The 27,057-nt window shown below is 44.2% G+C and overlaps 1 protein-coding gene across 1 annotated transcript in view; it reads left to right on the top strand.

Moving 5' to 3' along the window:
• Positions 1 to 26,003, top strand: part of MYH9 (myosin heavy chain 9) — a 71,360-nt gene extending 45,357 nt beyond the window's left edge. The window contains exons 12-41 of the mRNA XM_068142354.1: positions 87 to 239; positions 1,968 to 2,141; positions 2,898 to 3,071; positions 3,651 to 3,765; positions 6,108 to 6,301; positions 6,784 to 6,905; positions 7,287 to 7,356; positions 8,317 to 8,477; positions 9,156 to 9,264; positions 10,379 to 10,510; positions 11,128 to 11,334; positions 11,819 to 11,956; positions 12,447 to 12,570; positions 13,511 to 13,682; positions 14,214 to 14,426; positions 14,815 to 14,959; positions 15,472 to 15,678; positions 16,631 to 16,735; positions 17,588 to 17,740; positions 18,063 to 18,311; positions 18,879 to 19,091; positions 19,731 to 19,943; positions 20,296 to 20,457; positions 21,082 to 21,210; positions 21,550 to 21,638; positions 21,832 to 21,955; positions 23,020 to 23,228; positions 23,642 to 23,750; positions 24,063 to 24,235; positions 24,425 to 26,003. Of these exons, the coding sequence (XP_067998455.1) occupies positions 87 to 239; positions 1,968 to 2,141; positions 2,898 to 3,071; positions 3,651 to 3,765; positions 6,108 to 6,301; positions 6,784 to 6,905; positions 7,287 to 7,356; positions 8,317 to 8,477; positions 9,156 to 9,264; positions 10,379 to 10,510; positions 11,128 to 11,334; positions 11,819 to 11,956; positions 12,447 to 12,570; positions 13,511 to 13,682; positions 14,214 to 14,426; positions 14,815 to 14,959; positions 15,472 to 15,678; positions 16,631 to 16,735; positions 17,588 to 17,740; positions 18,063 to 18,311; positions 18,879 to 19,091; positions 19,731 to 19,943; positions 20,296 to 20,457; positions 21,082 to 21,210; positions 21,550 to 21,638; positions 21,832 to 21,955; positions 23,020 to 23,228; positions 23,642 to 23,750; positions 24,063 to 24,235; positions 24,425 to 24,542 (4,656 nt within the window). The 3' untranslated portion in view covers positions 24,543 to 26,003. The remainder of the gene's footprint in view (positions 1 to 86; positions 240 to 1,967; positions 2,142 to 2,897; positions 3,072 to 3,650; positions 3,766 to 6,107; positions 6,302 to 6,783; positions 6,906 to 7,286; positions 7,357 to 8,316; positions 8,478 to 9,155; positions 9,265 to 10,378; positions 10,511 to 11,127; positions 11,335 to 11,818; positions 11,957 to 12,446; positions 12,571 to 13,510; positions 13,683 to 14,213; positions 14,427 to 14,814; positions 14,960 to 15,471; positions 15,679 to 16,630; positions 16,736 to 17,587; positions 17,741 to 18,062; positions 18,312 to 18,878; positions 19,092 to 19,730; positions 19,944 to 20,295; positions 20,458 to 21,081; positions 21,211 to 21,549; positions 21,639 to 21,831; positions 21,956 to 23,019; positions 23,229 to 23,641; positions 23,751 to 24,062; positions 24,236 to 24,424) is intronic.
• Positions 26,004 to 27,057: the final 1,054 nt, after the last annotated feature.

Raw genomic sequence — 27,057 nt, 5'->3', positions numbered from 1 at the left:
ATACTGTGATACTGTGAAATGGTGTCATCTGTGCCTCCCATTGGATTGCAGCATAGCTCCTGATCATTGTCCTTCTGTCTGCTCAGGCTGACTTTGCCATTGAAGCGCTGGCAAAAGCCACTTACGAGCGGATGTTCCGCTGGCTGGTCATGCGCATCAACAAGGCGCTGGATAAGACCAAGCGGCAGGGGGCGTCCTTCATTGGAATCCTGGACATTGCTGGCTTTGAGATTTTCGAGGTAAGGAGCTGTCAGGTCCTTGCACTGAGCACAGTCTACCACGGAGCAAAGACCACTGAAGGGAATTGCTTTAAAACTGGAAGAGTTTGGAAGGGAGGTGTACTCCACTTGTAGGTTTTGAGATCTCTGCTGGTGTGAACTGTCAGATAAGTTAGTTAATAACTTAAGCTTCATTGGTTAGTATTTTATGTGTGCTGCAAATGTTTTGTCCCATTGCTTTATATTTTGGTGCTTGCATCCTTTTTGGTACGTGCATTAGAATGATTTTAATTTCACAGTCCCAGGTCTTTTGGGCTCTTTATAGCTCACAGCTTAAGAGTTTGCTGGGCTACAAAAAAGCCTTTTAAACTGTCACGTAGAGCTATGGATCACCACTGGACTTAAAGCTTCATGTTCCATTAGCCTGTCCCAAAAGATTTAAGGGATGGCCCACTGAAACCTGTTAGCATCATTAAAAATTGTTAGAAATGCTTTCTTCTCCCTGCTGATGAGTTTTGGAGAAGATAAAGTAAGGGTAGATCATATCTATCCAACATAAATTCTGACCTCTATGAGTTGCTTTCTGCAAGAAGCCTGAAAATCGGGGACCAGAGTTACCAGCAGTTCCTTGATGCAGAGGAAGAGTGGGCTTGCTCCATCCCTCTGCTGCTCCTGGCTGCAGCTGCTTGTACTCATCACATTTGTATCCCTGTGGAAAAGATTTTCCTTTTTTAATCATTCTCCAAAGGTGAATCTGAGCATAAAAACTGGTGGAAGGTAAATCTAGGAGAGGAAGAGCTGAAGGAAAATGTGAGGGAGAGACTGAAGCGAGAGGAAGTGGGAGCTCCCTCTATAGGTGGCAATGAACTGTGAGGCCAAACTATTAAGTCTATTTCGAAGTATGCAGCAACCATCAGAAAAGAACTATCCTGCCATTATCCCAGCTAGGCAGCTTGCATCAACCTGCCTCATGCTGGATGTAGCTCATGTGCAGCTGCAAAATGAATTAGACTTATTTATTCATGAAATGGAACGCTTGAGAAACAGAAAATTTGGGTTTTTTTTATTCCTTTCTCCCCACTCTGATCACTCTACCTTTGGTTTCATGATTGCTGCATCTCAGGAAAAGGAGAAGAGTGGAAATCTATGGTTTGAAGTTACTGAAACATGCCAGTAGTAGAACAGGAGCATTCTCTTCAGCAGATGTCTTATGTTTAATGTGGTCTAATGAAAATGGAACATGGGCTGTTAGCCTTGTCCTTACAGTTTGAAGATCTGTAGATGTTAAAGAAACTTTCCTCACTTTCCTTGCTCTAATTAAATGTATGAGGCTTAAGAAGGGACTTTCCAGTCCACATGCTTTTAGGAATTTGTCTTCAGGCTTCTGTTGCATACTCTTCCTAGGAAGAGGAGTTGCCAGCTCTGAGTTTGTGAGAAAACCAGAATCTTTTCTGTTTCTGGGTTAAGTAGCTGCAGTAATTCTTTTGTTGTTTACAACTAAACATTCTTTTGTGAAGTCTGAAGAACAGTGTGTATGACTTTCCCCAGGGATTGCAACAGTGATAGAGTGGGACATGACAGGAAAGTCAGTTCATAAGGAAATGGGGTTACTGACAAAGGGCTGTCCATGCCACACAGAACACCAGCTTAAATTCCTGAACTGTCAGTGTGGTCTTTCATGCTAAGGCAATTGTAGGTATGTCTTTAGAATCAACTGTGCAAACATCTTTCTACCTTTTCTTTCATTAGCTGAACTCCTTTGAGCAGTTGTGTATTAACTACACAAATGAAAAGTTGCAGCAGCTCTTCAACCACACTATGTTCATCCTGGAGCAAGAGGAGTACCAGAGGGAGGGCATAGAGTGGAATTTCATTGACTTTGGCCTGGATCTGCAGCCCTGCATTGACCTCATAGAGAAGCCGGTGAGTTTGTTGTTCTGCTATTGAGCAACAGGAAACGGCTGCACTAATTTTGTCATCGATCACATAACTTCTACCTGCAGACTGGAAACTGCTCTTCTGGCTTTTGTAATCCTCTGCTGTCACTGTGGTGAGCTCAGAAGCAGAAACAAATCAGTTTCCACTTGATCTGAAAATATGTTGCAAATAAATATGTCACTATGAGTTCTTTAGGAAATACTGCATGAAAATAGAGCTACTTAGCCCCTTTCTCTAACAGAACTGTCTTCATTTGTGTAGATCTGCATCGTGCTAGATGTATGTGTGGCTTTCCACAAGTACCTATAAGTGTGATGAGAAGCTATGAATCTCAGTTCCTTTCATTCTGCTGTAGTGAAACTTGGAAACAGGACTTCATAGTAGATGTTCCAGTAGTAAGGGCTAGTTTGTGAAATGTTCTGCTATGACCTCCTGCATTTAGACTCCTGAATACTTGGAGAGCAGTGGGATAGTGTTCTTTCTATTAAAAACAAACAAAAAGAATCCATGCAAAAGAATCTAGGAAAACATCATAGGAGAGACCTCAGAAAAGCTTCCAAAATTCCAGTGAGAATTTTGAAGCATCACTAACAATTCCTGTTAGCATGGATGTAGTTGAGCTGATACTACACAATAGGTGAATGTGATGGGGGTCAGGCTTAGTTACCTGTTTTATCTAAAGGTATTCACTGTTGGCTTTGTCATGTATTTAATGACCTTTTGGCCTTTCCTTTCTTGAAGGCTGGGCCTCCTGGTATCCTGGCCCTGCTGGATGAAGAGTGCTGGTTCCCAAAAGCAACAGACAAAAGCTTTGTGGAAAAAGTCGTACAAGAACAAGGCACCCACCCCAAATTTCAGAAGCCAAAACAGCTGAAAGACAAAGCTGACTTCTGTATCATACATTATGCTGGCAAGGTAAAGAATGAGTGGCTAAAATGTGAGCGTGGGAACGTCTGCTTCATTTTCTAATGCTTATAACCACCGCTTCTTACAAGTAGCTACTCACCAAAATGGCTGCCTGTGGGAAACCAGTGGAAGGTTTCACAAAGTTGTTCCATTGCAATGGATGTTACAGGGCCTAAGGGGGTTTGTCTACATGTTGTATCTGTGTAATTGAAGGCGTGCCAAACTGTCACCAATTGAGATTTGTTCTCTGGGACCTGGTAAGGTTGGAGGTGATTTTTCAGAAACCTTAGATCGAGATTTACTCACCATAAGTGATGATGTAGCTGTTCTGTGTCACCCTCTGGGTGGTGCAAACCAGTGTTGCAAATTCCCTTTAATGACAGAACAAGACATGCAGCTGTTTGACAGGGTTTGAAGTTTGTAGGTATGATTGCTTAGGTGGCAAATCCAAGGATGATTCAGTAACCTGTTGTTGATTGTGCAAACTTCAGTGCTACTTCTATAGCCTTGGTAGGATCTTGTGCTGCAGAAAATTCTACATTCCCCCCCCACCCCTCCCCAGTTTCTTGATGTGTTCATCTTCTCCAGGTGGATTATAAAGCAGATGAATGGCTGATGAAGAACATGGATCCACTGAATGATAACATTGCTACTCTTCTTCACCAGTCATCGGATAAGTTTGTCTCTGAGCTGTGGAAAGATGGTATGTGATTAAAATGAATTGTATTTGTTTTCTCTTGGTTTATGTGTAAGAGTTTGTTTGATCATCAAAAGTCTGTGATGAGTTGTGTTGCTTTTTCCCCTGAAGACTAAGCCAGCAAGATGAGCATTATCTGGACCATTCTTTGCGTAGATCGTGGTGTTTAACTTAAAGTTTACTTTAACTTAAGAAGAAGATTCACTTGCATCAGCTTATGTTAAGCCTGCTGCATAAATAGCAGTTATGTCTCCAAACCAAGGATGCCAGGATAAAATATGAATGCACCATTATGTCCCAGCAGCCTGCATAGCTGCAGCGTGCAGACACAGGATCTCAGGTTGAATCTGTTTGCACTCTAGTGTGTTCTTTCTGCAGTGTTGCTCAGTATTTTACTCTCTCTCCTCTGGGTTTATCTACTTTTGAGTCTTACTGTTGCTGTCACTTTCTGTGGTGAGTTTTCTTTGACGTCTCTGTCTGTTGCAGAGATGCAGAACGTTCAGAGAGCCTATTTCTATCAACACTTTCCTATTCTTCATCTAGAACCAGGTGACTGAGAAACCCAGCTGTCGTGTCATGTGTGTGATGCATCCTAGAGCCATGCAAGAAATGCTTCCGTTAACTTCTCTTTGTCCCTTCCTCATACCTGCTTGTCTTTCTCGTTCATTTCCTCTGCTTTGTGCTAGTAGCTCCTCATGGACTTCAAAACAAAAGCAAAATTCACCTTGTGAGTAGACACAAGGAAAATATGGACATATTCAGGTGCAAGGCTTGAATAGGAAGAGCTAAAAGCTGCTCACCGATTTGTCAAACAGCACCGGTGTTTGACAACAGCCCTGGCTTGAAGGCAGAGCTAGCAAAGCTGTTTCTTGCAAGATGTGGGAGGAAGATTTCTGAGACTCTGTTCAAACTGCAATCCAGTTTAACATTGATTCTCATTTTGACTTCAGCTGCTGATCATTTGAAAGAAAGTTTGGCAAAGGCGCTTGTACTGCATGAAAAATGGCCATCAGCTACCTGTGCTTAACAAGGCCTTTGCTGTGTGAGGCTCCTTTTGGACTCGAAATGTCAACCAAACCACAGCTTATCAGTTCTTATTTATTGGTCTTAGCCAGATCTTCTGTTGCAAGTGATTGTCCTTTTTGCTATCTTGATGTAGATTGCAGGGCTCAAGATTTTTAAGAGGATTGTTCCAGCCTCAATCTGGGACACTCTTCTGTGGATTTCCCTGTGATGTCATCTAGTAACATAACCTTCTTTTCTTTCTGATCAGACAGCCCTGACCCTATTCTAACAGCTGTTCTAGAAGTGAGCAGTTCTAAACTAATATTGGCTGTACATCAGGGTACCCTTTCTTGTTCCTTCTTTTATAGGAATTTCTCTTAGCTGTTTTTAAATCAGAAGCCAGTTGAGCACAAGTTGATGTATTTTCTGAAGTGAAGATTGGGAGCCTGAGCTGGGCATCAGTCAGCCACTAAGGTTAAAGTGAAGTAGTAGCTTGAGGCCCTCACTAAAAATGAACTGAGGGTGTGGAAATGTGTAGAGATACAGTTGGTTTCAGTTGGGTGAAGAGAACTAGTGGGAAAAAGTAATGCTTTAGTTTCTTCTTGCACCTGCTATTCTCAGATCTGGCTGCCTTCTATTGAAAAAAAGATCTATGGAGTCCACCCACCAAAGTGATAGGTTCATCAGTGCTTGATGTCACTGTGAAACAGAGAAACTGTTGGGGCAGGGAGTTCTGGCTTTGTCCTAGTAGTATTGTTTATGTCTCTGTCATAGAATACTTGTACTGCAGAAGTAACTCACAGTGGTATCTTGAGGTTTGATGTCATGCCTTTTGCCATGTTTGCTCAGTTCACAAGTAGATAATGGCTTTTCTGATCACTGATCATGGCAGTTATGCCTGTAATGCAAGAGTGAAGCTGGACTTTTTCTCTAACTGCAGGCCTTTCTGGGTCAGAGTTAACTCATAGTTGACTCTGCTGAGCTAGCAGCTAGAATTCTTGGTTTATTGGTTTTTTGTTGTAACCCAAGCAATCAGAAGCATCTGAAACTCACTTTTAGATTGCTCTTCCAGAGCTGCCATCCAGAGCATCAGTAGAATATGTTTGGGAGTAAGTTTGACTCCATCACTCAAACTTCCTGTAGTGAGCTGTTGCTTTTTTTTTCCATCCTGCTCCTATCCCTGCACAAATTCTGCACAGGAGTCAACATGTGTGTAGAGATGAAGCAAAAAGGATCCTGCAGCTCCTCTCATTTATCCTGATCTACCCAGGTGTTCTTTGTACATTCCAGTGCTTCCTTTGCTTGTGACAGAATTTTAACACCCTTTCTTGTGCTTTCTCTAGTTGACCGTATTGTTGGGCTGGATCAGGTGGCTGGTATGTCAGACACTGCGCTGCCAGGGGCCTTCAAAACCAGGAAGGGTATGTTCCGAACAGTGGGGCAGCTCTACAAAGAACAGCTGGCTAAGCTGATGGCTACCCTGAGGAACACCAACCCCAACTTCGTCCGTTGCATCATCCCCAACCACGAGAAAAAGGTAAAGATGGTTTAATGGAATGTGCTGCTCAGGGAGGTGGTGGAGTCACCATCCCTGGAGGTGTTCAAAAAGGGATTGGAGGTGGCACTCGAAGCCATGGTTTAGTTAGTCATGAGGTGTTGGGTCATAGGTTGGACTTGATGATCTCTGAGGTCTTTTCCAACCTTATTGATTCTATGAAAACAGTGCAGCCCATGCAGTCTTATGTGGGCTTCCTGGGACATGTGGCTGGCTTGCTATCATAGATTTTGCAAGAGATCTTAGAGGTTCTGTTTTCTCAGGGTACCTTTTAAAGGTCATCCTAAATGACTCTGTAAATATCAATAGTTTTGGAGACTGAACTTTGCAGTTTTTCTTAAGGTGGCATGAAAGTTTTCACTTGCTTCCAACTGGAAAAAAAACCTGTCTGCTTTACAAAACTGAGGAGGCAGCAGGGGATAAAAGCTTTGTGGTATTTATGAAGTATACTTTTTCCTCCCTAGGCTGGAAAACTAGATCCCCACTTGGTCCTTGACCAGCTTCGCTGTAATGGAGTGCTGGAGGGAATCCGTATTTGTCGTCAAGGCTTCCCCAACAGAGTTGTATTCCAGGAATTCAGGCAAAGGTAAGGCCTAGAAAAGAACCTGAGGCACCCTTTACTGTAACAAAGTAAAGACACAAGTGCAAGAGTAGAAGTATTCCGTTGCAACTGGCTTGCCACTGTTTTCAAAGGCAGCACATCTGCCCCTTGATACTCCCTGACACAATGCCTCCCAAAAGCATCTTTGAGTTTCTGTGGTAAACTTGTGTTTAAGTTGAGGCATAGAGGACCCCATCTAGGGCTGCTGCTTCATACTCTGTTGTCTGGACATGCAATTTTTTACTTCTCTCAAGACCATAAGCTCTCAGACTCATAATCACATAGGAATGCATTACTGTTTGGTTTTTTTTGTTGTTGTTTCTATGTAGACTTGTGTAACTCTTCTTAATGCTTTCTCCTTTTCAGATATGAAATCTTAACTCCAAATGCAATTCCCAAAGGATTTATGGATGGAAAGCAGGCTTGCGTGCTGATGGTAAGACATCCCAGGAGCAGTAGAATAAACTTTATGGATGTGGTTTGGAAATGGGAGTTGTGCATGTTAAATGTATCTTGTACTCACAGACCAAAATTCCTAAGTGAAATGTTTTGTCTGAGAGGGGGAGGCTTCAAAAAGCTTTCTCTTGGCTTTGCAGATGGAGACTTTTGACTAGCATGAGGTTCAGTAATCCTAAGCAAAGAGGATCTTCTGTTTCCACAGATGCATACACTTTGAGGTGCCAGCAGTATTCATGGAATGAAAATGCTTAGAAGCATTGTTGTTATCTTTAGCATATGCTCAAAGTATGAGCTTCCACAAACTGTTTGTAGTAGCCTGCTGATAACAAATGCTTCCAGTGAAGGAAGGCTCCAGTTACTCTCTGCAGAATCGCCTGCCTCAAAGGAAAAGCTTTGGCTTCTGTAGCTTGAAGAGTAGGGGAGACTGAATTGAATTTGGCTTGAAGTGATTCTATTTTTTGTTCTCTTCAAGTAGTATACCTTGTTCCTCTTAACTAGTGGAAGTGTTGACAGCAAGTCCTTTGAAGGATGGGAAGGTTGGTTGGGGTGCCTTTCCCTGACAAAGATTAGCACTGAGGAAAAATAAATATGAAGGATCAAGAGGAGGATTTCCTTTAGGAAAAGAAAAGGACTCTTGGGACTAGGCATTTAGTTGTTCTTCACAGCATCCTTGCAGTTCTGGGTACTTGATATGTGGTGCTGTATTAAACAATGCTTTCTATCCTATTTTCTGTCCCTGGTTATCTACATTTCTTGCTGTGCTTGGCTGAGCTCCAGCTCCTCTAGTTGGGACATGAGTTTATTGGGAGCTAGCAACTTTGATTGGTCTGAGTGGCTCTTTGTAGGAAAGAGATATCTTAGGGGATGCAAATGTGTTGTTATGTTTCACATGAAGAAGGTATTTACAATAGGTTAATTCTTCTCTCTGTCATTTTAGATCAAGGCACTGGAGCTGGATTCCAACCTTTACAGAATTGGACAGAGTAAAGTGTTTTTCAGAGCTGGAGTTCTTGCTCATCTTGAAGAAGAGAGAGACCTGAAGATCACAGATGTCATCATTGGCTTCCAAGCGTGCTGCAGAGGCTACTTGGCCAGAAAGTAAGGGACCATATTTTGTCTAGTACATTATAAAAAGGTATTTCTCCCATTCAGGTAGAAGTTTCTCTTAAAAACCCCAAACACCTGGCTGGAAATTGGTTTTTGTCAGAAAGTCCCCGATTTATTAGTTGTGTATGTAAAGTTGATGATGGTTTAGGGTTTTCTGATCTCTGTAAGGCTGGATTTCTGACACCTGTAAGAAACTGTGTGCTGCCAGAGCAGTAAAGTCTATTCCTCTTTCTAGCAATACTATACTGCAGGCAAAGTTTTGACAGAAATGCTGTGAACTGCAAATGTGAAAATGAGAAGGTCTCAGTACAGTAGTGATCCAGGAGGTGTAGGATTTCTCTTAAGCTATTAGATAGGACTGATGATGGTGCAATTCCAAAAACAAAAGTAGTTTCTGTCATGTTGTCAGGAAAACACAATTCTGATTCAGATCTCTGATTTTTTTTAACTGAAAATAGGGAGTGGAGGCCTTTCAGATTAAAGGACATTGGGGAAAAACTTTATTAACTAGGAAATTGCCTCATGGAAAAGATAACCACTCTGAAAGTTCCTTGGCAATATTGCTGGGTTTTTAGGAGGGAGCCTTCAAAAGTGAAAATGTAGAGGGCATGGTAAAGAGAATTGTGTGCTGCTGTGAGCTGCTTTGTCTGACCTCCACTTACCTTGCAGAGCCTTTGCCAAGCGCCAGCAGCAATTGACAGCCATGAAAGTGCTTCAGAGGAACTGTGCTGCCTATCTGAAACTGCGGAACTGGCAGTGGTGGAGGTTGTTCACCAAGGTAATGTTTTTCCCCTTGCATTTTTGACAGTTTTGGTTGCAACTTCAGTGTCTTAGATTGATCCAGAGCACGAAACCTTCTTCCTCTACAATTGGGCTGGCTTACAGCTACACCTTGATTCATTTAGAGAATATCAGAGCGTATTTTTTAGGTGTGGAGTATACCTGCATAAACTGAGTGCAAGGCTATGCTCAAGTAATGTTGTGGAAAAGTAATCATCTTTTAATGCTTTATGCCTAACAAGAGTAAGAGGATCACTTGCTTCAAAGAGTTACTTCCTATGTTGCTAGTCCATTCAGCTAGACAAAAATTGTTAACATGGAGATGACACTGTAATGGACTGCCCAGGGATGTGGTGGAGTCACCATCCCTGGAGATCTTTAAGGAAAGATTGGGAGATGTTTAAGGAAAGATTGGATGTGTCACTTAGTGACATGGCCTAGTCAATGTGGTGTTAAGTCCCAGGCTGGACTTGATGATCTCAGAGGTCTATTCCAGCCTTAATAATTCTGTGATTCTGTGACTTGCCAATGGTTTCTCCAGGGCTGTAACAACAAATGAAAAGCACCGAGGACTGATCTTGCCGTTGGACTTGTAGGTTATTTTACCTTTATAAAGACAAAGAACACATGAAGAAATGGTTTCCTTTCTACATGTATGGTATTTCTTGCTTTTTAGTAATGATACTCTGCAGCTAAATGGGAGTCACAAGCAGAGTTTAAAGTTCTCTTTCTTAGGAAATGACTTCTAAAAGTTTTTATAGGAGAAGCACAAAGATAGCTGGTGTTTGTTCTTTATTTACATTGACCAACTTGTGAATTTCCCCACTGTGTGGCAACTTTCATATTCTCCTACTATTATTAGTGCTTGAGGATCTGGAATTTACCCAACCCTTTTCTGATGAGGAGGAAAAGTTGGGCTGGCAGAAAGTGTGCTATTGGCAGAGCAGATGAAATCTAGTCCTCTATGATCCTCCCAGTGTTCACAACAAAACAATTGGTCTGTCAAATATAACACGTACCTACACTGTATTATTCAGTGCCTGTAAGTAGAAGAGCATCTGTTTGTGTTTGCCTTGTTCCTTATACACGTCATTCCTTGGTTTGCCTTTCAGGTGAAGCCCCTTCTGCAAGTAAGCAGACAGGAAGAGGAGATGATGGCCAAGGAAGAAGAACTAATAAAAGTTAAGGAGAAGCAGCTAGCTGCAGAAAACAGACTGAGTGAGATGGAGACCTTCCAGGCTCAGGTGAGTTTGCCAATGTCATGTATGACAGTCATTCTCTCTCTACCTGGCCAACTGCTTGAGAGCACCTCCTTTGCTTTATTGGGCAAGCTGCAGGACTCCAACTTGTTAAAATAGGTGACTTGGTGGCCATTGTGTTCAACTTTTTTGTCATTCTTCCCAGTGCAGTTCCCCTAGCAGGCTACTTTGCACAGTGATCACCTATTGCTCTCCTATAGCATTATGCAAAGGAAAGTCTCCTTTGGCATTATGTCAAGCTGGTTGAGTTCAACCTTGTCATTAATGGAATCCTTTTTTGTTTGGAACACAGAAGGTGGCAGTAGGATTACTTTTCTGTAGAGCTGGTAATTGTTTGTAGTACTTTGCAAGGGAAAACTTGGCAATCTCATTTCAAATGGATATGGTCTTGAGAAACATAATACATGGTTGCAGTGCAAGGTTTGTGAAGGAGAACACTTAACTGTGTTTGGATATTTAGCTTTTGATTAGCAGCAGCAGACTGCTACAATGCTTAAGACTGACTATGGCATTGCAAGAGCACATAACTTCACCTGACATAGATTGCCAAGTGCTTTGGTAAATTGTACATTGTCTTATTTCTGGCTTTGTGTCCAATGCAGCTAATGGCAGAGAAGATGCAGCTGCAGGAACAGTTGCAAGCAGAAACCGAACTCTGTGCTGAAGCTGAGGAGATAAGAGCCCGCCTGACAGCCAAGAAGCAAGAACTAGAGGAGATATGTCACGACCTGGAAGCAAGGGTGGAGGAAGAGGAAGAACGGTGTCAACATCTTCAGGCTGAAAAGAAGAAAATGCAGCAGAATATCCAGGTAATGCCTTGGGAAGGCTGTCTCTTGTCAGTAAAGAGGATGCTAAGGTTTAGAGGCATTCTTTTGTCCCAGCTTAAGGGAAACAGGAGAGAACAAGAACAGAAAAAGCACAGCAAAGTCTATCTGTAGAAACAGCAATAGAACATGGTGGTTCCAATGCTGAGCTTCAGACATTCAGTCAGTTATCTGAATTGAGCTATTCCATCCTTGAAGATGAGGTTGATGGCCACTTGTCAAAATAGACAAGTCTTTGGTTAAGCCAGGTGTGTTAGGAGTTGTAGTATTCCTCTTTGCAAAAGAGTGTTTGTTCTGCTAGAAAACTTGTTTGTTAGAACACAGTGTGTTGCTTCAAGCCATGATAGAGATGTCACTATACCCAGGAGGGGTAAAGAAACCTTTCAGGTTCTAGTATTGCTACTATGCTGTTACATTGATTAGTGAGCAACACTGACAAGTGCCTATCTTTTCTGTGGGTGCTGTGAAGGAACTGGAGGAGCAGCTTGAAGAAGAAGAAAGTGCAAGACAGAAGTTGCAGCTAGAAAAAGTGACCACAGAGGCCAAACTGAAGAAACTGGAAGAAGATGTGATAGTTCTGGAAGATCAGAACCTCAAACTGGCTAAGGTAAGACTCTTGCAACTTCTTACATGGTCTGGAGATGCACAGGTGTCTCTCCTGGAGCCATCCACCAAAGGCTGACCTTTCCCATGTTACAGGGAGACTTAGGGATTCATTCAGTCTGGTCTTTGGCAACTCTGATGTACATTATAGAAAGTAGCTGCTTGCCTGTATTCTTTACAAGCCAGTATTGTATGATATCTAAATAGCCTTGCCTAAATAATGATCCATGAGCAAACATTTTCTGCTGCATTGTTATGCTGAACAGTGTCAAGTTCAGTGACAAACAGACTTCCTCTTCAGCTTTGAAAGGGTTATCAGATACAAATCCTTAAGCATTTACTTGCATAATGCTATCTGGAATCCTGAAAGGATTCCTCTCATTGCAGGTTTTCTTGCAGCAGAAATATGCACATTGTCATCTTCAAGCACACTTAGCTCTGGAAAAAGTTGTGATTCCAGCATCTGCTTTGACACTGTCTTCTCAATCCTGCAGGAAAAGAAACTGTTGGAAGACAGGATGTCAGAATTTACAACAAACCTGACAGAGGAAGAGGAGAAATCTAAGAGTTTAGCTAAACTCAAGAATAAGCACGAGGCCATGATCACAGACCTCGAAGGTGAGTTGAGTTTTTGGGTTTGCTTTGGTTTTGTGGGGTTTTTTTAGGTTGGTTGGTTGTTTTGTTGTGGTTTGGGTTGTTTTGGTTTGCTTTGGTTGGTTTTGGGGTTGTTTTGGTGGTTTGGATTTTTGTTTGATTTTTGTTATTGTTGGTTGGTTTGGTGGGGGTTTTATGCTTGCCTTTTTTTGTTGTTGTTTTTTTCATGGCAGATCCTGCAAAGGGCTTTCCTGTTTAGTTTTAGGTGCTTTCTTGTTAAAATTTGATGAATTTCAGCTTAATTTCTAGAGTTTTAGTCCTCTCCAGTTTTTGAGGGGTTAAAAGTTAGTCTATAGTGTGTATGCTATTGATTGGTTTGGTAGAGCTGTTCAGTGGCTGGCTGAAGGTTATGTGCCTTGTCAGCTGAGCCCTTGATCTAAATAGAAATCCTCTCCAAAGCAGCAGGCCAATGGAGAAGAGGGGCTGGTTCTCTCTCTTTTCCAGCTGTGGAGGTCTCTCCACTTTTCTACAAGCATCAGCCTGTCAGGGTTAGTGCTGCTTCTGATATCCTCTTTGCTCAAGTTCTTGAGAGTTCAGGCTAGAGGCACTTCACCAGGTTAACACAGCAGGAGCCAGCCTATGTAGTTTCAGTTAAGGGAGGGTGGACCTTGTGTTCAGCATCACTTAATGCATGTTTATGCCTGTGTGGGAGTAACTGGCATTGTTTATTACAGCAAAAGGGGGAAAGGAGGTTTGGAAGATGAGGGAAAGGAAAATTGTCAGATATGTTTTAAGGGCAAGATGTGGGGGCAGTTGCATGTATAGCTCTTGACAGAATAATGCACTGGGGAGTTGTATTGGTAGGAAAGAAGCTGTTGCTCAGGTAGCTTTACTTTCTCTGTGTGTGCAATGTTCTTTGAGTGTGTGTCATTCATGTAACTGAACGTGTCCCCATCTCCTGCAGAACGTCTGCGGCGTGAGGAAAAGCAGAGGCAAGAATTGGAGAAGACTCGTCGGAAGCTTGAAGGGGACTCCAGTGATCTGCATGACCAGATTGCTGAGCTGCAGGCACAGATTGCAGAACTCAAAATGCAGCTGGCCAAGAAGGAAGAAGAGCTGCAGGCAGCCTTAGCTAGGTGAGAACCTGACCTGTGGGGTTCAGGGACCACCAGGTTGGGAAGTATTTCTCGGTTTGTGTCCCTTTGGAAAGGGGTTAATGAAGTCTGTGGCTGGATCAGAGTTCTTTGGCTTCTGCACTCTGCCACTCTGTGCAGAGCTAGACTGAATGCAGTGTGCACTGCACATGGTTCATTGGAGCAGTAAGATTTCAGAGGGGGTTAAAAAGTAATAGCAACACATTGCCTCCCTGGTAGTTGCTGTATTCATCTATTCAGTAAAGTGTCCGATTTCCAATGTAAAATGGTGCTCTCTTCTGCTTTCTTCTGTTGTCAGTCTCTCTCTGTCCCCTTCTTTAAGGTAAGTCATTGTGTGCTCTCAAGTATTGGGAAATAGAGCTTAGACTTTGTAGATGATGCACAGATCAAGAGTTTGAATGTGATATTGTAGAGCAGACCAACACCAGCTTTTTTCTTGATTATCCTTGGTAGGACAGGTGGTGTTAACTTATGTATGGTTTAATTCTGACCGGAACCCTATGTTGAACACAGGGTGGAAGAAGAGGCAGCTCAGAAAAACATGGCCCTGAAAAAGATCAGGGAACTTGAATCCCAGATCACTGAACTGCAGGAAGACCTGGAGTCAGAGAGAGCATTCAGGAATAAAGCTGAAAAACAGAAGCGGGATCTGGGAGAAGAGCTGGAAGCATTGAAAACAGAGCTAGAAGACACACTAGATTCTACAGCTGCTCAGCAAGAGCTCAGGTACCTCCAACATCTGTTGTTTTGGTTTGGACTTTTTCAATAAATGCTGCCACATCCAAGTATTTGTGTTTATCAAGGTAGGCTGGTTAGGGGCCTCAGTGACTGTGGAAGGAGGTAGTGTGCAAGCTGTATTCAAGGCTGGTGTAATAAACTTAATTTGCTCCCTGACATAGTGATAGTGGTACCCCTGAAACACTCATCATTTCAGACTGCAACTTCTTGTGCTGAAAGTTTTGCTGCCAGCTTGCACCTGTGAGGGTTGCAATGTGAAGTTTTAACTTGGAAAAGTATCTTTAAAGCATGAAGGGCTAACCAGACCTTGGCCTTTTTTGCACTGGAGATGTTTGATTATCTCCCTAGCATCTAAATGGATTTGTGCATTTTGCAGGTCAAAGAGAGAGCAAGAAGTAACGGTTTTGAAGAAGACCCTTGAAGATGAGGCAAAAACTCACGAGGCTCAAATCCAGGAGATGAGGCAGAAACATTCACAGGCAATTGAAGAGCTGGCAGAGCAGTTAGAACAAACTAAACGGGTATGTGGCACAGAAACCACAAGTCTAAAGCAGTCAACCTCCCTGAATTTATAGCTGCAGGTGTAGAAGAACACGAAGTGTTCATGATCCTAGACTTCTGTTATGTGTGTTCTTTTTCCCTTGGTAGACCATTGTCAGTAAGAAGCACATGTGAAGTTGTAAAGTTGTAGTCTTTTCTCCCATGAGGCATGTTACACTGCATAGCCAAGATGTTGTTTTCACTGCCAGGACTTGTTGACTTGTACAACCTTGAATTTTCCTTTACTTTGGAGATGTCGTGGTGCAGAACTATCTCCTGTATTGCTGTCTTCTCTGATGGTTAAATTGCCTCCTGCTTGTCAATGACAGGCTGCTCAGATTATTGTTTTCCTGAGTAAGCAGACCACAACTTAACAGCTAAACATACAGCACTAGCTTGCTTGTGGGGAAAAAAATCACAAGTGTACTCAGTGGAAGGATCCTGCCATGTTTACAGTCTGAGGAGTTTTGCTGTGGTTTTTTTATCTCTTAAGGTGAAAGCAAATCTTGAGAAAGCAAAGCAAGCTCTGGAAAGTGAGAGAGCCGAGCTGTCCAATGAGGTGAAGGCACTTCTGCAGGGCAAAGGAGATGCTGAGCACAAACGGAAAAAAGTAGATGCTCAGCTCCAAGAGCTGCAGGTGAAATTTACAGAAGGTGAAAGGGTGAAGACTGAACTGGCTGAGAGGGTTAACAAATTGCAGGTGAGTGGCATGGCTTTTCCTTAGCTTCTGATTTAGCCCAGGACTAGAGAGAAAAGCTTATACAGTGGTACATCTCTGTAGCTAGTCTGAAAGTCTTGCTCTTCCTGATGATAAAGTTACTGCAAAAAGCAAATCCATCATTTACTTCCCAAAGGCTATACAAACTTCTTAACTCATTGCCATGGCAGGACATCTGGATTGATGGCTCTTACCTCGAGCAGCCTTAAGAAGATGAAGTAATCAGTTGCCATTTGAGTATCAGCATTTCCACTCTGTTTCAGCATGCAGCAGTTTGTACAGTAAATTCTGTAAGCATTCAGCTGCTTGTGGACCTAGAGTGGCACAAACAGGCTGATGGTTGTGTAACTCATTTGGAAGGCAGTGCCTTGAAGCTGTGTAATGTGGTTGATGAGGGGTGGCTCAAGAGCAGTTTGGAAATTTAGGGTTTGCTTGCCTTTTATTCAAGGGAACAACAAATCCCTTTGATTCACAGAGCATTGTCTTCTGCCTTCTCCTTTACAGAGGGCTGTCATTAAAAGCTGAGCATTGCTGGGGTGTGTCCTATCATTTGGAGTGTGAAAATGTAATTTTGAGACTGTAGATACAGTCCTGAAGCAGCTAGTACAAAATAGAGGAGAGTTAGTTTAATACAAGCTTTAAAAATTCTTGCCAGATTGTCTGAAATCTAGAGGCCTGAAAAGAATCAAAACAATCAAACTCTTCTCTTGCAGTAGAGCTAGTCCCAAGGGGGAAAAAAAAGTCTCTTTTCAGCTTCTTGTATTTCATTGCTGAGACTTTGGCAATGATGCAGTCCTTCCCATGGGAGATTATACACATGCCTTACTGGTAGAGATGCCTCAGTTTTCACTTTTGGGTCTTGTGACTGCTCACCTGTTTCTGGCTTTGCTTTTGCTGATGCATTTATTAACTGATTCTCTGATCCCTCTTTCAGGTCGAGTTGGACAATGTCACAGGTCTTTTGAACCAGTCTGACAGCAAGTCAATCAAATTAGCAAAGGACTTCTCTGCTCTGGAATCACAGCTTCAGGATACACAGGTGAGAGTTTTGAAAGCCAGGGCACCTGTGTGTGGTGCAGCCAGTGTCTGTTGCAAGTTCTTAAAGTAAGAAACTACTTTGGACACCATGAAATACTGGATATGCAACACTTCCAAGGATTGTGTCTGTCTGGTGTTGCTAAGAGGTTGTATTGCATGGTGTTGAGAGCATTTCTGCAGAAACAAGCTGTTTATCTTCCTTCTGCTTCCTCGCTATATGGAACATATGTAACATTCCCTGTCTAAGATTTAGAACTCCTCTTTTCTCACCTTTCTGCTTGAGAGGTCTTTAATACTAGAACTGCACTGGACTGCTAAGCTCCTGTTGGAGACCTTCATAGTCAGTATTTGACAGGGCTTTTGTGTGTGTGTGCCATTTCTGGTAATTCTGTAAAGGTGTCTGCTTCTCAGTGGATGTTGGGGAAGTGATAGATTCAAATAAGTTGGTAATTTTTCAGGGAAAATCATACTTACTCTGATACTTTGGGGTGAAACAACCATTTGTACTTAATAGCATAGGACTGTTTTGGTAAGAAAAGTCATGTAGTCACATAGAGTACAGTCACTCCATTGTTTGGAAAGGTTTTACTGCTTTGTGTGCCCCTTGGAGGACTCCAGAAGGGCCTCTGTGGATGGCTAGTAAAGGGAACAGGACCCTTCTGAATATTTTATTTCTATGCGGACTCGGTGGAAGACAATTACTTGAATTCTATCTTAGTCATTTTATCTGTGAAATAAGTTGCATACTTAAACTCAGCTTCACAAGTACTCATTCTGGAGAGAGTGGATGAGGACTGTGAGCTTTGAAAGCCAAGGAGAGGTGCTGAATTCCACTGGGGTATTTGCTTTGTAGGAGCTGCTGCAGGAGGAGACTCGCCTAAAACTGAGCCTTAGCACTAAGCTGAAGCAAATGGAGGATGAGAAGAACAGTTTCAAAGAGCAGCTGGAAGAAGAGGAGGAGGCAAAGAGAAACCTGGAGAAACAGATCTCTGTTCTTCAGCAACAGGTACAGAATCTACATCCCACAAACCCCTGCATTTTGAGAGGAAGCATAAATGCAGGTCTGATTTCAAGGAATGAGGATTTAAATGCAGAATTCGCTTCCTGGGAAAGGATGATCCTGCTGTTTTGGATAAGAGAAGAAAGGAAGTGATCTCTTATGATGATCACACAAACTGCTTTTAGTTTTCTATCCAGGGAATTTAGTCATAGAGTATTTGAAAGGAGAGTGGTATGAGCAGATTTACTTCCTCAAGTTCCAATCCCAGTAAATTTCATGCAGTGTTATCTGTGGTGTGGCTTCATGTGCAATCTCTTCTCTCCTTCAGGCAATAGATGCTAAGAAGAAGATGGATGATGGCCTGGGCTGCCTTGAGTCAGCAGAGGAAGCTAGGAAGAAGCTGCAGAAGGACTTGGAGGGCTTGACCCAGCGCTTTGATGAAAAGACAGCTGCCTATGACAAGCTGGAAAAAACGAAGACTCGCTTGCAGCAGGAGCTGGATGACCTCGCTGTGGACCTCGATCATCAGCGGCAAATCGTTTCCAACCTGGAGAAGAAGCAGAAGAAGTTTGATCAGGTAGGACTTCAGTCACTAGGCATTCACTGGGTGCATCTTATCACAGAGTCATAGAATGGCTGAACTGGGAGGAACCTAAAGATGCCATGGGCACATACACCTTTCACTAGACCAGATTACTGAGAGCCCCACCTGCAGCCTTGTTGACAGCTCCACTTCAGGAACACCTAAACAGTGCTGCTTGGGGAATATTTACCTCTGAACTAAGGCATAGCATACAGAGAGCAGAAATAAACTTCTGTAGAGGTAAATTAATTCTGTACCATGCATAAGAGGCTCAGTGATACTCCTTTTCCCAAGGGGCTGAGTTCAAAGCGTTGTTTGTAGATCATCTTTGAGAGAAGGTTGGAAGTAGTATGCTGGAGACCTAGGGAGTCAGAAGTTTGCTCATTTGTAGTCAGCACAGTTATTAAAAGTGGGATGGCATGCTTCAGTCTTGGAAGCTGCATTTTCTTGGTTCCTTCTGTCCGTGGCAGAACAGTACTAAGAAGGCAGTGATGAAAGTTGCAAGTTTACCTTGTTGGAAAACTCAGTAATTTCTCAGAGTACTGATCTGTGGTCTTACAGCTCTTGGCAGAGGAGAAGAACATCTCTGCCAAGTATGCAGAAGAACGGGACCGTGCTGAGGCAGAAGCTCGTGAGAAGGAGACCAAGGCCCTCTCCTTGGCCAGAGCCCTGGAAGAAGCCATAGAGCAGAAAGCTGAGCTGGAACGAATCAATAAGCAATTCCGCACAGAGATGGAAGACCTGATGAGCTCAAAGGATGATGTTGGGAAAAGTGTAAGTACCACACAGGTGATGCTGTTAGCTTAATGCTACAAAAAGCTTCTGCTAGCGTCAACACACGCGTTGGACATGTGAGTTTATGAATGTTATGTTGGGTTTACATTAGTAAGTGGGACAGGTGGGTTGGAAGAGCCTGGAAATTACCCAAATGAGGCAGTGACAAACTGAAAATTAACTGATATTGTTGTGGCAGAGGTGAAGGTATGATACAAACCTGGTAGGTAAAACACAGGGATTAGCCAGGCTACATAAGACAACAGCCCAATATTTCAAGACAAAAAATTATGATAAGCACTGAGGAAAAGAAAATCAGCAGCTAAAAAGTGTTTTCTTGAGTTCTGTCAGAAGCAGAGGTATCCAGCTCTGCTCAGTCTGCAGCAGGTCAGAACTGGGCTTACAAATGTTGTTCTCTTTCTCCCCATCACCACATGTGTATGACCAGACTAACAGGTAATTGTGATTCACACTGGCAGCTTGCAGGTGTGTGAATAGCTGGCTTTGAGGGGTATCTCTGCCTTAGTACAGGAGACAGATGCGGTGTTCTTATGTGAGTGGCTGTTCTTAAACACTATTAGGATAGGTGGAATTGTCTCTCCTCTTTGAGGAAACCTCATGTGTGGTACTGTGCTGTAGGTCCATGAGCTGGAGAAGGCTAAGCGAGCCCTGGAGCAGCAAGTGGAGGAGATGAAGACACAGCTGGAGGAGCTGGAGGATGAACTGCAGGCCACAGAGGATGCCAAACTGCGGCTAGAAGTGAACCAACAGGCCCTGAAGGCACAGTATGACCGGGACCTCCAGGGACGTGATGAACAGAATGAAGAGAAGAAGAAACAGCTGATCAGACAAGTAAGGATTCCTTTGTACCTTCTGAAAGCATTCTGTACATAAAGGCACTTGTGTCCAAAGCTGATTAGACAGACACTGCCAATCCAATTCTGGTTAGTGGTAACTCTCCAGGCAGCCCTGCAAAGCGCTGAGAGACTTTCCCCCTTGCGTGCATGATTGTTCAAACAGCCTTTGTCCATCAGAGGAGCTTGTGGTGCTTTATTAGTGAGGAATGTTAGCCCCATCCCCCTGCTAGGAAGGATGAAAATAAGTCACATGCTGGCACTTCTGTACAGTTTGAAAGGGGGATGTGAGGAGCAGCTGTTGGGAAACCGCGGAGCTAAAATGCTGATGCCTGCTTTTCTCCATCCAGGTGCGGGAGATGGAGGTGGAGTTGGAAGATGAACGGAAGCAGCGCTCCATTGCTGTGGCTGCCAGGAAGAAGCTAGAGATGGACCTGAAGGATTTAGAAAGCCACATAGACACTGCTAACAAAAACCGTGAAGAAGCCATCAAGCAGCTCCGCAAACTGCAGGTGAGGCTGCAGCTGTTTTAGCTGCCAGCGTAGAGCATTTACCCAGGGAAACAGGGGACGAGATTGCACCTTGTGCAGCAGTGCCACAACATGAAAGATTCCAAATACCTTCCTAACCCTGACCTGCATGTTGAGCTTCCTGAGAGACAAGCTGTAGGGAAAGTCTGCTCTAGGGCTTGCCTCATGTCGGTGATTTTGGAAAGGGTTATGGAGCTGCAAAACTACAGGGCATTAAATACCACGTAGGCCTTCTGCCCCAACACAGTTCTGTTATGCCTTTGTAATTCCTCCAAATTTTTGTTTGATCTGTCCTTAGGAAAAACTCCAAGTCCTCTTTAGGTTGTCTGTTCCATTACTTCACCAGAAAGCTTCTTGTACCCTCTGTTTCCTGCTTCCTATAGCTGACAAGATTTTCCTTTTTCCCTGCAATTTAAGCATTTCTATTTGGTTCCATTACTGTTTCTCCTTGGGAAAAGGATTGTTCCTTTTTTACAGCAGCCTTTTAGTTGCTGAAGCTTAATGAATGCCTGTTTCCATTTTCCCTCTCTGTGCTTCCTGTGAGGTAACAAACCCAATTTGTTCCTGTGGATGCTTCGAAATTCAATCCTTTTCCTCCCTTTTCAGGCACAAATGAAGGACTACATGCGGGAACTGGAGGACACTCGCACTTCCAGAGAAGAGATCTTGGCACAGGCCAAAGAAAATGAGAAGAAGCTGAAGAGCATGGAGGCAGAGATGATCCAATTGCAGGAGGTAATGGAATGTGCATGCAAGTCAAGGACTTATTAGTTTTCTTTGGCCAAGAACTGGGTGTAGAAGTCTAAGCTGGAGTGGTTTATTTCCTTTCTTTTGTACTTCTTGCTCTCCTCCAAGTCCACTTCAAAATGCAGGGTTTGGAACTTTCCTGACAGCTGTGATAGAAGTGTGCAAAACAAAGGAAGCTGTGGGGTGGGAGGGAACAGACCATGTCTTATAATTAAGCCTGGATCTAGCTAGTGAACATACCACCCATTACCAGTAACTGCTTTTTTCCAATGCTGCATTAATTGGTAGCTTCCCATTGGATCACCGACTGTCTCATTTTCATTCCAGGAACTTGCAGCTGCGGAGCGTGCCAAGCGCCAGGCCCAGCAAGAAAGGGATGAGCTGGCTGATGAGATTGCCAACAACAGTGGTAAAGGGTGAGTAATGTTCCCTGCTTAAGGGTGGAGGAGCTGGTTTGAAAAAATACTTTGCAGTATTTTTCATGTAGACTGCAGCATGTGCTGTATCCTCTCTGCTCAGGAAAGACTGAGCTCATTTGGTGAAATGGGAAGCGGGGAGTTGGCCCCAGGGCATTAGTGTCACCAACTCTAATGCTTCCGTGTCCTATAGAGCGCTGGCCATGGAGGAGAAGAGGCGCCTGGAGGCCCGGATAGCTCAGCTGGAGGAGGAGCTGGAAGAAGAGCAGGGCAACACGGAGATCATCAGTGACCGGCTCAAGAAGGCCAATCTCCAGGTACCCGCTCAGGCTGAGAGTGCCAGTAGGGTTTGTCTGGGCTGTGGAAACTGTCAGACTGCACTCCTGAGTAGTGCCAGCTACTGATTTGTGCACACTACAGGCCCTCAGAAGTCCTTAGATGAACGTGAGATGAAACACCTCAATGCCACAGCAGAGAAAATAGGATGGGCAATCAGATTTTAACTTGCTGGGTTCGAACATATAGATCATTGGGCAGCTGGAACAATCTCCCAAGTTAAACAAAAGCAAAAATACCACAACCTCCTAGGTCCCCTTTTTCTATATCAAAGGATTAAGAGAAAGAAGATCTGTAACATGCTGCTCCAACTTGGCATGCTGAACAGTGCCACAATGTGTTTGGAAAATGACTTTTCTGCCAGTTCTCTGCTGCTTCAAATGGACTAACCGTATGGAATTTGTTAAGCTGCTATAGAAACCATGATCTTAATCTGCCTGTTCCCTGCCCTATTTTATCTGCTTAGCCCTGAAAGTCAGACTTGTTGTTTTCTTAGTGCTCCAAAGCCAAGGAGCTAGGCTGATGGTTTTCCAAATAGTTTCTTCACTCTGGTGGATGAGAGCATAGTTCCCTACTTGACTGACTGTCAGCCAGAGCCTTGTCTTGGAAGTAGACTGAGTTCTTGCCCTTTTGCCTTTGAAAGCAAGATTTCTAAGCTGCTTCTCTGTAGTGGAAGTAGACAGTGAATAAATAAACATTAGGAAAGCAGACATGTTGGATCCACTTGCCTCAGGACTTCTGCAGTTCAGTAAGACTGATAAAATTGCTGCATTAGGTGCCAAACCCTGGCCCTCACCTCAGGCTGGCAAATGTAGCTCTGAGGAGGTTGATAAACCTGTTATTCAAGGAATTGCTTTGAAACTCTGGGCAAACTAAGATACTTTTGAGAAGTGCTCTGCCTACAGTTTCCTCTGCATCGTAGTTATTCCAGGTATTCAGCTCACCCTGAAGGTCCTTCTCCTTTGTGTGTCAGCATGTGACTGAGAAATAGACCAGCTTTTCAGGCTGGAGTGCTTGATACGCTGAGTGCTGCTTCTCTCTGCAGATTGATCAGATGAACGCTGACCTGAATGCTGAGCGCAGCAATGCACAGAAGAACGAGAACGCTCGCCAGCAGATGGAGCGCCAGAACAAGGAGCTGAAGCTCAAACTGCAGGAGATGGAGAATGCAGTAAAGTCCAAGTACAAGGCTGCCATCACGGCCTTGGAAGCAAAGATAGCACAGCTGGAGGAGCAATTGGACATGGAGACAAAGTATGTCCTAGTAGAAATGCCATCTCTTTTACAAGCCTCCACCCACTCTGGCATTTTAAGTCTGAGTGTAGGTTTCATCCTAGGTATATTGGGTGGTACAGAAGTCAGATCTTGGCAAACCTGTCCTGTTTTTCACTGTAGAGACTCGTAGGTTCTTCCAGACAACCACTTCTAAAACTGCAGCTGTGGTACACTTGCTGGCCCTCCGTAGCTTCGAGAAGGGCCGTGTCTGTAGGACATCATCAGTGCCTTTTGGTCATTTCTGGGAAACGCTGCTTCCTGTCCCCTTTTTTCCTAAGTTAGGAGAACTTGTGCTATCTTCCTTGTTTCTAACTTGCCTAAGTGAGCTCATCTTGTTGGGGACAATGGATGGTGAGAAGTTCCTGTCTGAGCATCCCTGTGTTTTTGTGCAGGGAGCGCCAGGCTGCCAGCAAGCTGCTGCGCCGTGCCGAGAAGAAGGTGAAAGATATCCTGCTGCAGGTGGATGATGAGAGGCGTAATGCTGAACAATTCAAAGATCAGGTGTGTATAGCTACCTGCAGCAATTGATGGGAGGATTTCCCTTCTGTGACCAAGGCACCATCTGCACATAAGAGGGCTCCAGCATTAACCTCCCTCTGGATTTCTCTTCCTTTCCTTCACTGTGATAATTACAAGGTGACACAGATGAAAATGTAGTGCTTTGAAGGAAAAGCTTGGAGGTGTCAAGTCCTAGGCAGCTCCCTTCAGAAAGGGAAAAGGGGACACTGGAAACTGCTTCTTGCTGTTCTGACTGCTGTGCTGTAGCTCTGGGGAAACACTGATCTCTTTTTCTTTCCCTCCGTACGCGCCCAGGCGGACAAGGCGAACATGCGCTTGAAGCAGCTGAAACGCCAGCTTGAGGAAGCAGAAGAGGAGGCCCAGAGAGCCAATGCATCCCGCAGGAAGCTGCAGCGTGAGCTGGAGGATGCCACTGAAACAGCTGATGCAATGAACAGAGAAGTCAGCTCCCTGAAGAGCAAACTCAGGTAAGGTGGAGCATGTGGTGCAATGGTGTGGCAGCCAGTCCAGCGTGGTCTTGCTGTAACTGCCCACAGTGGCAGCTGCCCGCAGCAAGCAGTGCAGCCAGGTGCTTCCTTACCTCTTTGCAGAGCCTGGCCTGTCAGGTGAGTGCAGGGGGAGGTTGTGTTGCTGACACGCTGCCTGTCCTTCCCTAGGCGTGGAGACCTGCCCTTCGTCGTGACACGTCGCATCGTCAGGAAGGGTACAGGAGAGTGCTCCGATGAGGAAGTGGACGGCAAGGCAGATGCTGGTGATGCCAAAGCTACTGAATAAGTCCTCCCATTTGACCCAGGTTACATGTGATGGAGTGACCCATCCACCCTCCCCTCTTCCATTGGACTTTCAGCAAATCCTCTCCTCCTAAATTGGCTGGGGATCTGCAGAGCAAGCCCAGTTCTGTGTATCCAGAGCCAGCGGGCATCTGTGTTCCTAGTTTCCTCCTCTTTCCAGTTTCCTAATCCTCTTTGTATTTAATGCCAAAGAGTCAGGGCTCTGAAATCTGACCAGCAGTTTGGCCACTACAAAGGCCTGTAGAACTGTCCGTGCCATGTCTGCTGGTGAACCCTCACACAGTTTGGAGGGAGCGGGGTTAGGGAAAGATTATTTTTGCTGTAAATCTCCTTTTGTCTTTTGATTCTAGCTGCAGGGAAGCTCCTTGCTGTATCCTTCCCCCTCCCTCTTTGTTTGCTTTCGGCAATCATGTTCAGTGACCTCAGACTTCTGCCTCTTCTCACCTGCCCACCCGCGTGGTTTGGGAGCAGTTTCAGGAAAAACGGTGTGCTTTGGCCATGGCAATGTGCCCCTTTCTTCTTCCACATGTTTCAAGGGAGGGGTGAAGAGGGGAGCTCCTCTTGGGACCAGTTACCTGGAGGACTTGCCAAAGTTGTCCTCCTCCTTTATTTCTCTTTTTACCTTCTGGACAGATCTCTGAAGTGCAATGATGTCCTGTTAGTGTCTCTGCCTCTGAGCGGTTTCATCTAAGGTAGTGTGGACCAGTAGCTGATGACAGGCTGGGGAAGCAGAGCAATGTCCTTGTGCTTGTCCGAGAAATCTCTGGGGGACCAAATCTATTTAATGGTAATAGGCAGAATCTAGGGGAATTTAATAGGGTAGTGGGCAGAGGGTGGGGATGAGGGGAGGGAAAGCCCTCTTTTATTGACATGTCCAAGCCTCTTGCACCTGCTCTGTAACCCGGGGTTGGGATTAGTTATTGTGCACCATTGACTTAAGAGTATATTAAAAACCCTTTAATCTGCACAGATATATTGTAAGGCCTTTGTATCTCTCCTACTAAGTAATTAAGGAAACAAAACAAAAAAAAACCACAAATAAGTAAAAAAAATAAAGGTCTTTATCACTGCCTTTCTATTGGGACCATGGTTATATAGAGATAGTCTTTTACTTTTCTACACCGTACACTGGTTGCTGGATTTACCTGTACTCTTAACCATATTGTATATGCTGCATTTAGACCTACTTATGAGCAAAGCAAAACAAGAGTTCCATATGAAGCACCATACTGTATGCCTGAAGCGCTCTCAGTGCAGGAGCCTTGTGTCCCAATTGCTGTCACAACAACAACAAAAAAAACCTACAAATTTTTTTTTTTATATATATTATATATAAAATAAAAGTGCCTTAGCATGTGCCTCAGCTGTGTGTCACCACTACAGTCAGTAATGGTTTTACTGGTGCTCCACTGATGTTACCAATAAAGATTATCCATGTGCTGCACTCTGCGTGTCTCTGCTGCTGTTCCCTCCTTCGCTGACAGCGGTTAAGACCGAAGGGGTGTGTAGTGGTTTGAGCCTGAGCTGGGAGTTAAGAGCTCAGATGGGGGCAGGGCTGAGAATCCCTCTCCCCTCTCCCCCTTCTCCCCTCTCCCAACAGAGAGGAGAAAAAAAACAAGGAAGAGAAGGAGCAAATCCACCAAGCAATAATTTGGAGTCAGCCTGGAAGTAGAGAGGTAAAGAGTTTTCTTTAAACAATATATATATATATATAACAGTAACAGGTAAGGTTCACAAGGGCAAGGAACAAGGGTGGATGGGAGGGGGGGAAAAAAAATCCAAGAATACAAAACCAGTCTCTGTCTCTGAAGAGGCATGGAGGCAGCAGGGAGAAGGATCAGGCCCAACCACCTGGCAGAGGAGCAGGAAGGCAGCGGCAGTAGCTCTCCTCCAGGAAAGGCAGGAGCCAAAAGGAGAGCTAATGGCTGCGATGTCCTCCCTTTTATACCCTAGCTGGGCAGGGAGGGGGGAGTGGAACAGACTCAGTTTCCTAGGGGGAAAACGCCATGCAGGGAGGGCAGAGCACTTGCAACCCCCCACAGTGTGTCACCTCCAGAGGTAGCGATGTGGTATGCCACAAACCTGCCCTGATGCTGGGTGACTCTCCGTAGCAGAAATCTGCCGTTCCAGTGTACCCCTGTGGCCAGCAGGAGGGGCTTTGGAGAAGGCTCCTGCACCTTGTGTGTGTGTTTTCACAGAGCAGCTATTCCGAACTGGAGGCTGTGAATTTGAGCTGAGGTACTGCTGTTCTTGGCCTGTATGTGGTGCTTCTGCGTCTGTGACCAGCAGCTGTGCACACAAGCTGTCCTCTTCACTTTTTGTCTCTAGAATCACTGGAAGGTAAGGTGAGTGTAGGAGGTGATAGATAAGTCTAGAAGTCTTTTATCAGTGGATTGGCAAAAGTGCCTTTCGCTCATCTTCCAGTTTGTCCATAGAAAAACCTACATTTTGTTACATTTCTGCTAGAAATTGAGTAAGGAACTTGTGGTTGTATTCAT

This window comes from Melanerpes formicivorus, unplaced genomic scaffold (assembly GCF_026170545.1).
Source record: "Melanerpes formicivorus ecotype bairdi unplaced genomic scaffold, bMelFor1.0.p_v2 SCAF_8, whole genome shotgun sequence".
In the NCBI taxonomy this organism is placed as follows: domain Eukaryota; kingdom Metazoa; phylum Chordata; class Aves; order Piciformes; family Picidae; genus Melanerpes; species Melanerpes formicivorus.
Note: the sequence above shows the minus strand (reverse complement) of the source record. Positions and strands in the feature narration are given on the sequence as shown.